Source organism: Lycium barbarum, chromosome 6 (assembly GCF_019175385.1).
Source record: "Lycium barbarum isolate Lr01 chromosome 6, ASM1917538v2, whole genome shotgun sequence".
NCBI classification, from domain to species: Eukaryota; Viridiplantae; Streptophyta; class Magnoliopsida; order Solanales; family Solanaceae; genus Lycium; species Lycium barbarum.
In genome coordinates, this window is record NC_083342.1 from 129930358 (window position 1) to 129944769 (window position 14412).

Genomic DNA, 14412 nt, shown 5'->3' on the forward strand with positions numbered 1-14412 from the left:
ACAGCTCATGCTTGATGCGGAGGGCATTTTCGGAAATTCACATCTATATGAAGTAGTGTTGTCTAATTGATTAGGGGATAAGTCATTAGCGACAAACAACAAATCATTAACCGTAGATTTGGCGGGGGAGCATTCCCGAAAATCAAGAGACTTAAGTGTAATTTCAAGAACTAAAGAGGTGGCGGGAAAATATTCAATCAAATTTGGGACTAAAGTCAAAAGGCGCGGTCTTTTGGCCTTTTAGGTGAAAAAATAAATAAATTCAATCTTGTTGTGGAAGCAACTAAATCCAAATGAATGGCGAAAAGCGAAAGCGAAACCTCAGAGCCTTCTTCTTCTCGGCCATGGGAATCTTATCACACTGTCTTTACCAATGCCAAAGCTGGTAATTTTTAAAACTTTTAGTAGTTTTTTTGCAGTTGCTGAAAGTTTAGGTATTTCCAATCATTTTTAATGTAATTAACTGCTTAAATCATGTGTGGAAATGTAATTTCATCTGTTTAGAATGAAATGTTCCTAATAGAGTGGACGTATAGTGAATTGATTAATTAACATTTTTAAATTTACTTGTTTAAACCACTGTACACAGTACTCCCTTCGACCATTTTTACTTGTCCAGTTTGGAAAGCCAAGAGATAATATAACATCTCATACCTATTTTACCCTTATTATTAATTATTGAGTTGGAAAATTCAAAGAATTGTTAGTGGCTGCACAACTGTTAAAGTATGTTTGATTGATTTCAACTATTTAGATGATTTATAATTATTAGGGTGATATTGTAAAATTGTCATTTTATTTATTGCTCCTTAAGGGTTGTGTCAAGTCAAACATGGACAAGTAAAAATGGGCGGAGGGAGTATTATTTTATATTGAGTTGGTTTTGGATCAATTTTGCTCAAAGTTGAAATTGTGGTTCTATATGAGGATGTTGTGCTTGATGATTTAAATTGTAGGAATGGAAGGAGTGGACAAGGAAAAAGTGCAGAGGATAGTGTATGAAATGAGTAAAGGATCCAAGTATTTTGAGAATGAGGAAAAGAAGGAAGCTTATACGAAGCAGAAAATCGAGAACATGCGTGTTCAGTACTCCAAACTTACTGCACAAGATATATCTCATCATCAGAAGGTATTTTTTTTTAGGACAATTAGGAAAATGGTTATGTCTCGAATGTGTCATGTTGGAACCTAATTGTCTATTTCTGTCTTTGTTCTCTGCATTGAGTGTCTTTGATTGAGTATTTATGATAAAAAAAAATGTTTTGCCCACGTGTGATTCGTCTAAGGAATTTGTTTTAAAAGTCTAGGATCAGTTGACTGCTGCTATATGAAGATATTCGAAGTGTGCAAGTATGAAATTCCAACTGTTAGTAGAACAAAATTAAATTTAGTTTTCTGCTCAGTAGGGATCTGAGATGGGTTGGGGTGGCCTCACATGGTGCTGTTGAAGCTTCATTTAAACCATAACAAAAGTACATCTCTACCTTCAGCGTTTCTTGAGCTAGTTTTTTCCCTAACATGGAAATTACATCTATTAAATCTAGCATCTCGTTAGTGTTTAATGTCACGTCAAGAGCATAAAAATGGTTAAGTTTAAATTTCATTGTTCAGAAGTAGTTGTTATTTGACAGTAATCCTGTCCTTTCATTATTTGCTCATGACATCATCTGTTTATGCTGCATTGTTGCTTTGGCTTTTCCCTTCCCCTTTTTTCTGTTTGGATGCGGGGTGGCTTTAACTGCATGACCAAAGCTTTCATTAATTTTTTTTTATATTAGATTAGCTTCTTCCTTTCTTTCTTTTTTCAGATGGCTGACAAAAGGATTTTAGAGCTAGAAGCCACACGTGATTTGTCAAGGATTTGGCTACATGTGGATATGGATGCTTTTTATGCAGCTGTTGAAACCTTGTGTAATCCGTCATTGGAAGGCAAGCCATTGGCTGTTGGCAGCATGTCCATGATTTCCACAGCAAGCTATGAGGTTTGACTTTCAGATGATGAGCTTTTAGATTAATCAGAGATGCTTGCTGCATAAATGTGGCTGGTGGATATTCACGTTTAGCTCATTTATAGTTTACAGATTCCTATTTGTGTAGAGTTTGTAGTTGTTTCGTTATTTCCTTTTCCCTTTTTCTGAATAGCATGTACTTTTTTTTATAGGCCCGGAAATTTGGCGTCCGTGCTGCGATGCCTGGATTTATTGCACGTAAACTATGTCCAGAGTTATTATTTGTCCCTGTAGACTTTCAGAAATATAATCATTACAGCAACTTAACAAGAAAAGGTTGCACACTGTACTTCCACGGACTTTGTAATTTCTGATTTAATTTTGATTGTTAATCCATCTTCTCATAGTTTTTCAGAAATATGATCCAAACTTTTTGGCTGCTAGCTTGGATGAGGCATACCTAGATATTACTAGTGTTTGCAAAGAGAGGGGCATTACGAGTGGAGAAGTAAGTCTACAGCAGATTCTGTTCCATCTTTATCTCCTTCCATCAGAATTTCCTCTCAATCTTATTTATCCCTGCTTTTCCTTGCGCTTGACTTTGTTTGTTGCAAGTCTAGTGATCCTCCATTTTTTTGTTGTTCCACTCCTTTAAGGTGGCTGAAGAGCTAAGACAAAGTGTACACCTTGAGACAGGTCTCACATGTAGTGCTGGAGTTGCACCAAACCGCTTACTTGGTAAGGTAGTGAAAATGAAAATTATTTGCTTTAGTTCTTGTCCTCTTATGAAATGAATGCGCGCTTTCTACATAGACTATTCTTGAGCCGTCTATACGATGCATTAGTTTTTGCATTTAAGCTAGGAGCATCATACAAACTCGTACATCTAGGTATGCGTCACCCAAACTAGGAAATAATTGCATCATGTTTTTGGAAAACCGTGAGAAAAGATGATCTGCAAATCCAATTAGTTAACAGTCCAGCTATTCACACTTTTTCGAATCAAAATGAAGATTCAGATTTCCGAATAATAGCTTCTTTATTCTTTCTCACAGGTTTGTTCAGATATCAACAAACCCAATGGCCAGTTTGTTTTGCCAAATGATCGAAGTGCTATCCTGACATTTATTTCTTCACTTCCAATAAGGAAGGTATGGAGAGTAGCTGTTTTGTTTAGGCTATTTCTTTTGTGAAATATCTTCATTCCAATTAGGCAGTTCAGTTCTGTTTTTACATTTTAGGATGTAGGTTTATAATCTGACATTCAGGAAGGTATGTACAGATTGGGGGCATCGGTAAGGTGACCGAACGTATCTTAAAGGATGTCTTTGGAATAGCAACCTGTGAGGAGATGCTGCAAAAGAGTAGTTTTATTTGTGCCCTGTTTTCTCGTTTGTCAGCAGGTTTGTTAGTGATATAATCCATCTCTTTTATTTCCCCTTAATCTGACAAGAACACAACCTAGAACTATTTTCATGGAAAGTTCAAGCTCGATTTGAGCTGTATAATATGATATTCTGTTGTGTTTTAGAGTCTTCGTCAAATTTGATTAACTGATGTGGTCATTGCGTTGTCCTGAATTTTCCCATTGATGGATTCTTCTGTATATTGACAACATATCAGTTGCGTCTTCGCTGCAGACTTTTTCCTTTCTGTCGGTCTAGGGCTTGGCGGAACCGATACTCCTCAATATAAGACGAGAAAGAGTATAAGTAATGAAAGAACCTTTTCAGCCACTGAGGATGAAGCTTTGCTTTTCCAAAAATTAGGTATGGTTTTTAGACTTTTAGTTACTGCCAGGGTTTCTGATTGCCTGACGAATGCATTCCCAATCAGATTTTGAGTATGGAGAAATTTCCCTTTTGCTGGAACTTTGGCATGTGTTTATAATCATTTTCTGTGAACCGAAGATAATTTTGTCAACTTTGGCTTGCAGTTGATCTATCAGAGATGCTTTCTGCTGATATGAAAAGGGAAGGTCTTTTTGGGCGAACATTGACACTAAAACTGAAAACCGCATCCTTTGAGGTACTTCCGACATTTTGCTACATAAATTTAGGTTATTTCTATATAAAGTTAGTTGATATAATCAAGGTCCCCAGGTTCGAACTCGAGCCGTGACTTTGCCAAGTTACATAAGTTCAAGTGAGGAAATCTTGAAACATGGTTCGAAGCTGCTGAAGGCCGAATTTCCTGTTTCTTTGAGACTCATGGGTAGGTGCTTTAACATTGTTCAGTTCTTTTTAGTAAATGTGACTGTCTTGTGTGGTTTCCCTTTTCTTAATTGCTCAGTGCTATAAATAAGCTGTGATTGTTTTTTTGTGTATGGGCGAATATTATGATTATAATGTTCGTGGGGAAAGGCATCAAGGATGTGCCTCAAAAGATACAAATTCATGTGTGGCTGAAATCATCCAATAATCAGGCGAATTATCTGCAATTATTTGTATGCAACGTTGGTCCTGCTTTTACATCTTAGAGGAATAAAGCCATCTTCTTTCCTTCTGGTTGATTACTGCAAATATAGAGTGAACGAGGACCTAGAATAGGAAGTGTTAGAATTTTCAATTTGGTTTAAAAAATTGAGGATATCAATTGAAATTTGGTAGCATTGTGTAGCTTGAAGTTTGCAAAGTTTATTTTCTCCAATTCTGAAGCCCTGCTACCGGATTGAAGAGAAGGTTACGGCTACTAATGAATAAAATATTTGAAAGCCTAGAATTTCTCATAGTGAAGAAGGATAACATTATGAGGTAGGGCAAAGGAAGAAGCAAATGTAGAGAACAGTTCATAGATTTATTAATTCCTTTGGTTATTTGGATTTGCTGTTTTGCCCTCTTTTACAACAGTAGAGGGGTGTTTAATTTTTTTCATTTTGCATCTATCAGTTTTTGATGTTGTCCCACTCATTTGCCGCTACGTTTCTGTAACTTTTACTCGCAATCATTGGTTAAACTATCGATTTATGAATGTGCTTTGGGGCAGCAAAAAGCCCAAAACAGAATCCAACTGACGTGTTTTGGATTTGTTATTTGACTGCACATTTCCAGCATGAGGCATTTTGATTAACCAGTTGAACTTTTCTATCAGGACTTCGTATGTCTCATTTCAGTGAAGACAAGAATGGCATTCCACCTGATCCTACACAAAAAACTCTTTCTAATTTCATTCTCGCCGGAGATGCTTCTGGAGGAAAGACGAGTGATTACAGGCACTTGGTCTCTGATGTTTGTGATAATACTTTCTCAGTTGATGTGAATTGTTGTCCTACCTACTGCGCTGAGCCATCTTGTGATCTGTGTGACTTGTCAATGGAGAACCAGACATCAGATTCTACTTACAGTTGCCATATATTAGGGAACATTAATGAAGAAGTGAACGAAACTGTTGTACCTCCAAATAGTGAACCTAGACTGAAGGTATATGTTTTTCTCTCTAAAAGCCAAAGTACAACAATATGACCAAAGAAAGGTTAATGATTCAAGTACTGAGCTTTCTAATTGTCAAAATGTAATTTTACTCAGGTTCATGAACCAACCGATACTGATCATACAATAAAGTCTGAGAAGGTCGTCTCTTATACGGGACAATTTGAGGCAAGCAGCTGTGATAGATGGGAGATTGGTGTTAACTGTGCGGATGATGAGGCAGGGTCTGTATCAGATCAGAAGCAATTATTTCGTTGGGTGGATGACTACAAATGCTCTATTTGTGGTATTGAGCTGCCTCCAAGTTTCGTTGAAGAAAGGCAAGAACATTCTGATTTTCATCTTGCTGAAAAGCTGCAAGGTGAAGAATCAGGCAACCACCACAGAAGTTTTATGCCACAACAGAGGTACCTTCTACTTCACGGTGTTGCCTGATACATGAAATATTGTTTCTCATCCTGCCAAGTGCTATTCTATTGAGTATTTCTCTTCCTTTTTTTCCTTTCACTTCTCGAGTATTGTCTGTGTCATCTCATTTGTTCTGAATTCTTGTTAGGGCTTCCCAGAGGTGGAGGCAGCTTAAGGTTGAATCAACCTCTCTAATAGTATGGTTTTGATTCGATTGTAATTATGCATGATCTTAGGGTAAAAAAGAGGCGATACGACATTTTTTATTTTTTATTCTGACTATTAGATTGTTTGGCCAAGTTTCTAAAATTATTTTATTTTGAAAAGTGTTTTTTTCAAAAAAGTATTTTTGGTCAAAAACAGTTTGTGTTTCGCCAATTAATTTAAAAAGCACTTTTGAGCAGCAATTAGTGTTTGACCAAACTTTTAAAAAGTGCGTATTTTTCTTAAAAGTGCTTTTCAAAAAAGTGTTTTTGGGCTGAAACTATTTTTTTAGCTACTTAAAACAACTTGTGCTACTTCCCAAAAATACTTATTTTCTCCCAAAAGCCCGATTAAACATCTCACTTTTTTAAAATCAGCACTTATTGAAAAAAAATTAACACATTTGAGAAAAATAAAATTTGGCCAAACAGACTATAATATATAAATTTAAAGTTGTTACAAAGCAAATGATTTTTTTAAAAATCAATATCAAATGATACAATTGGCACGAACAAACTTACATAAATGCAAATGTGTGCATTAAACATAAATTCATGTCTTGACAAGATTTCTGAATGAGATATACTAAAGCCAAACTAATATTCCATTGGTTACCCCACAACCTTTCATTTGGCTGGGAGAAGGAAGCATCCTGGAAGTAACGAGACATTTATATTTATTTATTATTACTACTTCGTCGTCAGTCAACTTAAAAATAATGGAATAAAATTATAAAGTGGGCTCCATATTAAAAAAATCAAGCAATATAAAAAAAAAAGTGGACCCCATCATCTACAAGCTAATGAAAAAAAAAGATGGACCTCATATTAAAAAATCAAACAATATCAAAAAAAAAAAAAAGTGGATCTTATATTAAAAAAAAATAAAACATGCATCCCATATTAAAAAATCATACCCTCATTAAGGCAATAATGGTGGATTCATTGACACATGCGTATCAACCTATTAGTGGGAGCAAATGAAATTATTGTATAGCAAAAAACATGGATCCCGTACTATTGCTTTTCTTCAAAAGGTTAAGTAGTCAAACCATACAATTTCCTTTCTTTTCTTATATTAGTCTGAGATCTAATCTAGATATTTAACTGTTGTATTTGCTATTCCGTCATGTCATTTATTTGTTATGTTTACTAAAATAAATATATTTTAAAAAAAGTGGACCCCGCCATCTCCAAACCCATGTAAAAAAAAATATTAAAAAAAAAATAATGTCAAAAAAAAAAAACGCACATCATATTAAAAAACAATACCCTCGTTAAGCCAATAATGATGGATTCATTGCCACATGTGTATCAACCCATTAGTGGGACCAAATGAAATTATTGTACAGCAAAAAACATGGACCCTATATTATTGTTTTTCTTCAAAAGGTTAAATAGTCAAACCATTCAATTTTTTTTCTTTTCTTATATTAGCCTGAGATCTAATCTAGATATACTTAAAATATTAATGTTTTAAAATAAGATAGAATTTAATTATTTTTTCATTTTTATTCTTACTCTAATAAATATGAAAAGAGATTAATGTCTTAAAAGAAAAAATAATATTAAATAGAGATCAAATAATGAATAAGGTAAATTAGTCAAATTATAATAAGCTAAACCAAGAATATTTACCAAAAATTAAAAAATAGTAGTTCTTTGTTTAAATAGAAAATTAAATTTCTACTTTGTTTCGTTTTAAGCATGTAAAATTAATTAAATAATTTGAATTACAATTATCCAAATCAAAATTTGATAAAAAAATAATAAGTATTATTTAGCATACATTAACAATAGAATATTTTACACCTTTAAATTAATCGAATTAAAATTCAAAGTATCAACTGATGCTTAAATATTGCTATTATTTTATCTCAAAGAGAGGAAAATAGTTTCCTTTTGAACAATTCTTCTCTTTTAAAAAGTATTAATAAATTTTTGCCAACTTTGTATTCGTAGCAAACACTAATATAATAAAGTTTTGGATACGGAGCACAAACTACAATGTTATATTAATCATGTTTTGAACATAGTATATAACTATATATATATATATATATATATATATATATATATATATATATATATATACATAAAAACTGTGCAAACTTATGTATGCTTATTAGCAATATAAAATATATATATATATATATATATATATATATATATATATATATATATATATATTATCACTATCCAAACACAACTACATACACATAGATACACTATAATCCAAAGTGTTGGGCCCGTGCTCAGCACGGGCATACGCTGTCTAGTACTATATATAAGCATGAGTTTGGAGGTGGATTGGTCGTCCACCTCCAACTCATGTTAAAAATTAAAAAAAAACGTGGACCCCATATTAAAAGATCAAGCAATATCCATGTAATTCTCAAAGTATCCTCTGTTAAGTCAATACTGGTGATTAATTTTTCAAAAGTAGTTCTGAATATATTATTATCAAGCTTCATTTTTTAAAAGTTACTATTACAACTGATTACATTTTGTAGTTCCATGAGTGATATCTTACCTCACCAACTGTAATTCTATAATCAAATTAATTGAATATTGTTACAACTGATAAAATAAATTATTCAGATGTTTATTGCAGTACTGTTTAATAACCTAAAAAGAAACTAAGATGGGTATTACATTCTCAAAAGGCATATTCCAATGTCTTAAGTTTTTAATAATATACGGAGCACCATAATAACCAAAATAATTTATTAGTACATACTTATGATAGGTTACGTAAAGAAAAAAAAAGGACAGAAATCTTATACTGCATCTATGCCCATTATATGACACAATATACATAATCACCATATGTATAAAAGGTTTCACGTTTTAGTCTAGGGGAATGGTAGTTCAAATGACGTTTCCGTATTTAGAAGTAGTTAAAAATTCAATAAGTTTTGAAATTCTGGTTCAAATTTGATTAACGCGTAGTTTAAAAAGTGTCTATTAGCCTTTTTCTTAAATAAAGTCATATAAACTTGTCACGACCCAACCCCGTAGGCCGCGACTAGTGTCCGTGCTGGACACCCAAACGTACCCAATAACCCAAACCAACATATTATCAAAATATATTAATATAAAGGTTAGTTGGCGCTACTAAATATCACAGATGAACAGATTTTGCACGTAGAGGCCGATAAGGCCATCACCGATCATAACAACCCAAAACATATACAGAACCCACACAAGTATGTCTACAGACCTCTACAGAACATAACAGAATCATAAGATGGGACAGGGCCCCGTCGTACCCCTGAATAGCGTACATATATACAATAGCAGAAGATTGTACCAAAATATAGGCTCCGGATAAAGGAGCGCTCCAAAATAGCAGAATAAGATCCTAAGCGGACGGATCAGCAAACCTGTCGTCGGTACCTGCGCGGCATGAAAACGCAGCCCCCGAAGAAAGGGGGTCAGTACGAAATATGTACTGAATATGCAAAGCCTGAATTACAGAAACAAAATCATAACTGGTACAGAACGTACAGAAAGTAAATAGAAAACCCAAAGTATCAGATACATATTTTCAAAACATGCAGAGTGTGTACAGAAACATATGTCACATCAAATCCGGCCCCTGCCAAGGGACTCGGCAGACAGAACGTGGCCACCCTCCCGACGCTGGTGCCACAACACAGAAGAATCAGAACAGGGGCATAACCCTGTAACATAATATGTCATATCAGATGGCCATAGCAAATCATATCAGAACAAGCGTACATGGCACAGCATACTCCACAAACCCATGTACGCGTATACCTGCCCCCTCACATCGAGGCACGGCGAACAATGCAAAGGATCACGCTTGACAACATATCCTGGCCCGGGCTCAGTGGGGGAAACATTGAGGCATCCACGAACGGAGTAGTGAGAAACTAAATGCACTAAAAATACCATATATATATTTCCAGAGACTCAATGAGGCATATCGAATGTCAAGTCAAATCAATGAAATCGGACGGAAACATAGTAAGTAAATTTAGATGTCATAACGGGTTACGGAGGCATAATCTATCCGAGATCGTTTTCAAGATTCAAAACAATTTATAAGACTTAATGAAATATTTAAAATAGTTTTTATTTAGTAGATAAAGGAGTAGTTAGAGTATCTCTAACGAAAACGCTCGAAGACAAGTCATAGACACATAAAGGGTAAAATTGGAAATAGTGGGCCCACCTCGGGACCAATGAAGCGGTGGGCTCAAATTACGTATTTTTAAGCTTATGGGGTCACCTACAAAGGTTCTAGGACATTCCATAACTTCGTAAGCAATTTGGGAAAAATTTTCATAATTTTTCATCAAAGCATACTTAAGGAATTCAATTCTATTGAATGAAAAAGCGACGATTTCAAACGCGGATTCCGATGGACAGAATATTCCCCGAGGCGTAAATCCAAGCCTAGTACATCTAGGACATGCCAAGAGAAGAATCGGGATAGCTTTACATACCTTATATGCTCTTTATGCCTTTCCAAATTCAATTCCCGTTTCGCCCAAAATCTGCAATTGGTCACATTTACCAATTCTCAATTTCCAATCTTTAAGTATTCAATCTTTATTCATAATTGCCTACAGAAATTTGGGCAGCATCTCCCCTATACATATAGCATCCCCGAGAATTTAACTCGGCCAAAACAATCAACAACAACCCAACAACAACATCATCAACAACAACAATCACTATAAACACAATATAACTTAACTAGCTATCTTTCCAACATAATGTCATAACCTTCATTTCAACTTCAATTTCCAAACTAATCTCAATGGTTTCACATTCATCATTAATCTAGATCATCACAATATAATTTGGAAATATTGCATATCATTTCTACGAAATATTCACAAGATATACAAAATATACAAACTTTCCACCAAAACATAATTCACCCAAAACTTCAAATCTTCAACCTACATATTCATAACATATTTCCATCTTCCAATTTCATCAACCATAATCATAATTCACATCTTAACAACTTCATTTCCATAATATCACAAAATCATTCTAAAGTGACATAATCTTCTACATTCCAACTTCAACCAAAATTCATTCAACTTTCATTCCCAATATAATTTTCACCATAACCACAACTAGAATACAACATAAAATTCAACTCATATATGTATACAACATATATACACTCATGGCTACATATATATATACATACCCACTTTGCAAACTTCCTTATTTCCATAATTTCTACTCATTTCCACATACCACAACATAAACAAACCTTCATAACATAAGAAAAAGGAATTGATTCTTACCTTTTTCTACAACTCCTTCACTTGAACAAGTTCTCAACTTGAAGAAATAAGTGCTCCTTCTTCCAAAACAATTACACCAAGTTGTAAAGGACCCTTAAATTAGTAGGAATACCACAAGAAAATAATTTTTGGAGGAAGATTTGGAGGGGTGAATTTTCTATGGCCAAACCCGAAATGGCCCTTTTTTTTGCTCTTGTTTTGTTTGTTCTTTCTCCTTCTAAGTTTCTTGAATCATCTAAGGGATAATGATCCCTTTATAATTAATTTGCCACATGGAAATTAATTAATTTGATGGGCTTGGACCAGGTATGGCCGGCCACCCTCTCACCTTGGGCCTAAATTTTTCTTTTCATTTTTTTGGGCCAACTCGGTTGGTCCCGAGTTGGGCCTAGCCCACTGACCTTTCGACCTTAAAACGTCCATATCTCCTTGTACCGACGCCACCTGGGAACCCACGACCTATGGTTGGAAAGATAATTCAATTATCTACAACTTCTAATTCTTGGTATTTTTCCAAATTCCAAACATATAATACCGTTTTTGCCCCCCAAAGTCAGGTCACCCGAAAACGTTTTCTTAAAAATATTCGTTTGGAGGACTTCCACTTTGATTTGGCCCAAGGGTCCTTCTTGAGTTGTGTTTAACTTCACATATGTGATTCATATAATTTGTCACATGTCCCAAAAAAAAAAAAAAAATCTTGACGTGTGGGCCCCACCTCAGCTTACAAATAATCCGACGTTCAAAAATACGAGATGTAACATCCTCCCCCCCTTTAGAACATTCGTCCTCGAATGTTAAATTAATCTTATAGGGTCTTGTAAGCATTTTGGGGAAAATATATCACAAAGTAGAGGCTAGATCTGTCAATACACTTATATTTCGAAAAAGACATTAGTATACCTGTATCCGCGTTTGGTAGCGCCTCCGGGTCCTGTCGACTAGTCAAGGCATAGATGCGGTTCGAAGGACCGCTTGAACTGGGAGCCCCGCCACTACCTCTGCCGCGGCCTGCTGATGTCGACGTACCCTGCCCCGCAGGGCGCATGGCTATCGAAGGAGACGATGACCCAGCGACTGATCCGGTAGGCTGCGCTGCACCTCCCAAATTACCCTTATACGGACACTCTCTCACAGTATGGCCCTGACGGCCACAAGAATAACAAGCACCTGTAGCACGGTAGCACTCTCCAGGGTGGTATCTCCCACAATAAGAACACTGAGGCCTGGGTGGCCTCGTCTGACCGGAACTCCTGTCTACCCGCGAACCTGAAACCCCGGAGCTCTGGCCTGCTCCTAAATACCCTGGGCTATCAAATCTCCTGCCTGAGAACTGCGGAGGTGTGCTCTGTGCCGGCTGGGAAGAATGCCTGCTAGACTGCTGCTGCTGCTGAGGCTGCCCACTCCGAAATTCCTCAAAATACCCAGATGATCTGGCCCTCTTGGGCTGTCTCCGATCCTGACTCCTATCGGGCTGATGGCCCCTGTGCCGGTCCTCCATGCCCTGAGCGTGCGCCTGAATCCGGGCAATATCCATATCGGGCTGAGCGGCCAATACCAAGCAACTGTCGACAAAATAACGGTCCAGCCCCATAATATACCTGTGCATCCTGTCAGCCATAGTAGCTACCACAGCAGGTGCATATCGGGCCAATGAGTCGAACTCCATACTGTACTCTCGAACACTGCAGCCCCTCTGTCTCAGCAATAAGAATCTGTCAGCCCTGGCCCGCCGTAACTCCGGAGGCAGAAAATGGCTAAGAAAAGCCTCAGAAAACTCATCCCAGACTGCTGGGGGAGCACCAACGCCTCTGGCTAACTCCCAAGACTCGTACCAATTTGCTGCTACATCATACAACCGGTACGAAGCCAACTCGACTGACTCTGTCGCAGATGCCTTAATCAAATGTAACGTGCGCCGCATCTTCCTGATAAACTCCTCAGGATCCTCCTCGGGCTTTGTCCCGAAGAACTCTGGAGGATTACAGGTCAGGAACTCACGAGCTCTCGAACTGTCACGTCTGTCTGCACGACCATCCCCAAGTCCGTGCCTATGAACCTGCCCTGCTACCAGTCTGGTCAACAACTGGACCGCATCTCTCATAGCCCGATCCTCAGCCCCTGGCTGTGGAGCTGGAGGCTCAGGTACTGGAACCTCTGGAGCTACTGGTGGAGCTGCCCCAGACTCCTCTGATGATGAAGACGTAACAGAGTCTGCTGGCCGGGACGCAATATCACGCATCATCTGAGCAAGGGTCCGAGTACCCTTCTGAGCCCGGCTGGTCTCTCTTACCACGCCCTTTTTCTTCTGGGCAGCCGTCGCCTTTTTCGGAGGCATCACTGAAAGAAAAACAACAACGGATCAGGACAGAATCATCCTAATAGCACAGTTCTATCGCACGATCTAAGATTTCAAAAAACGAAACACCCTAAATGTCCTGTAGCTTCCTGTTTATAGGTGTGGTGCACAACACACCGATAAACAAGACTCTACTAGACACGGTCTGTAGACGTTCCGAGGACGAACCGCTCTGATACCACTTTTGTCACGACCCAACCCCGTAGGCCGCGACTAGTGTCCGTGCTGGACACCCAAACGTACCCAATAACCCAAACCAACATATTATCAAAATATATTAATATAAAGGTTAGTTGGCGCTACTAAATATCACAGATGAACAGATTTTGCACGTAGAGGCCGATAAGGCCATCACCGATCATAACAACCCAAAACATATACAGAACCCACACAAGTATGTCTACAGACCTCTACAGAACATAACAGAATCATAAGATGGGACAGGGCCCCGTCGTACCCCTGAATAGCGTACATATATACAATAGCAGAAGATTGTACCAAAATATAGGCTCCGGATAAAGGAGCGCTCCAAAATAGCAGAATAAGATCCTAAGCGGACGGATCAGCAAACCTGTCGTCGGTACCTGCGCGGCATGAAAACGCAGCCCCCGAAGAAAGGGGGTCAGTACGAAATATGTACTGAATATGCAAAGCCTGAATTACAGAAACAAAATCATAACTGGTACAGAACGTACAGAAAGTAAATAGAAAACCCAAAGTATCAGATACATATTTTCAAAACATGCAGAGTGTGTACAGAAACATATG

General features: G+C 37.2%; 2 protein-coding genes across 2 annotated transcripts; one reads left to right on the forward strand and one right to left on the reverse strand.

Annotated features, from left to right (window-relative positions):
* Positions 1 to 229: 229 nt before the first annotated feature.
* Positions 230 to 6005, forward strand: LOC132598933 (DNA polymerase kappa-like). Its single transcript, XM_060312094.1, has 14 exons — positions 230 to 385; positions 957 to 1129; positions 1809 to 1982; positions 2162 to 2285; positions 2357 to 2457; positions 2606 to 2692; positions 3005 to 3100; positions 3232 to 3352; positions 3590 to 3718; positions 3886 to 3977; positions 4052 to 4163; positions 5040 to 5368; positions 5474 to 5784; positions 5934 to 6005. Exons 1-14 carry the CDS (start codon positions 298 to 300, stop codon positions 5992 to 5994), a joined length of 1998 nt encoding a protein of 665 aa, XP_060168077.1. The 5' UTR covers positions 230 to 297; the 3' UTR covers positions 5995 to 6005.
* A 3062-nt stretch (positions 6006 to 9067) lies between these two features.
* LOC132598934 (uncharacterized) lies at positions 9068 to 13485 on the reverse strand. Its single transcript, XM_060312095.1, has 2 exons — positions 12189 to 13485; positions 9068 to 10514 (listed from the first exon to the last, which is right to left on the reverse strand). The coding sequence occupies exons 1-2, from the start codon at positions 13387 to 13389 to the stop codon at positions 10492 to 10494; spliced, it is 1224 nt and encodes a 407-aa protein (XP_060168078.1). The 5' UTR covers positions 13390 to 13485; the 3' UTR covers positions 9068 to 10491.
* Between the last annotated feature and the right edge of the window lie 927 nt (positions 13486 to 14412).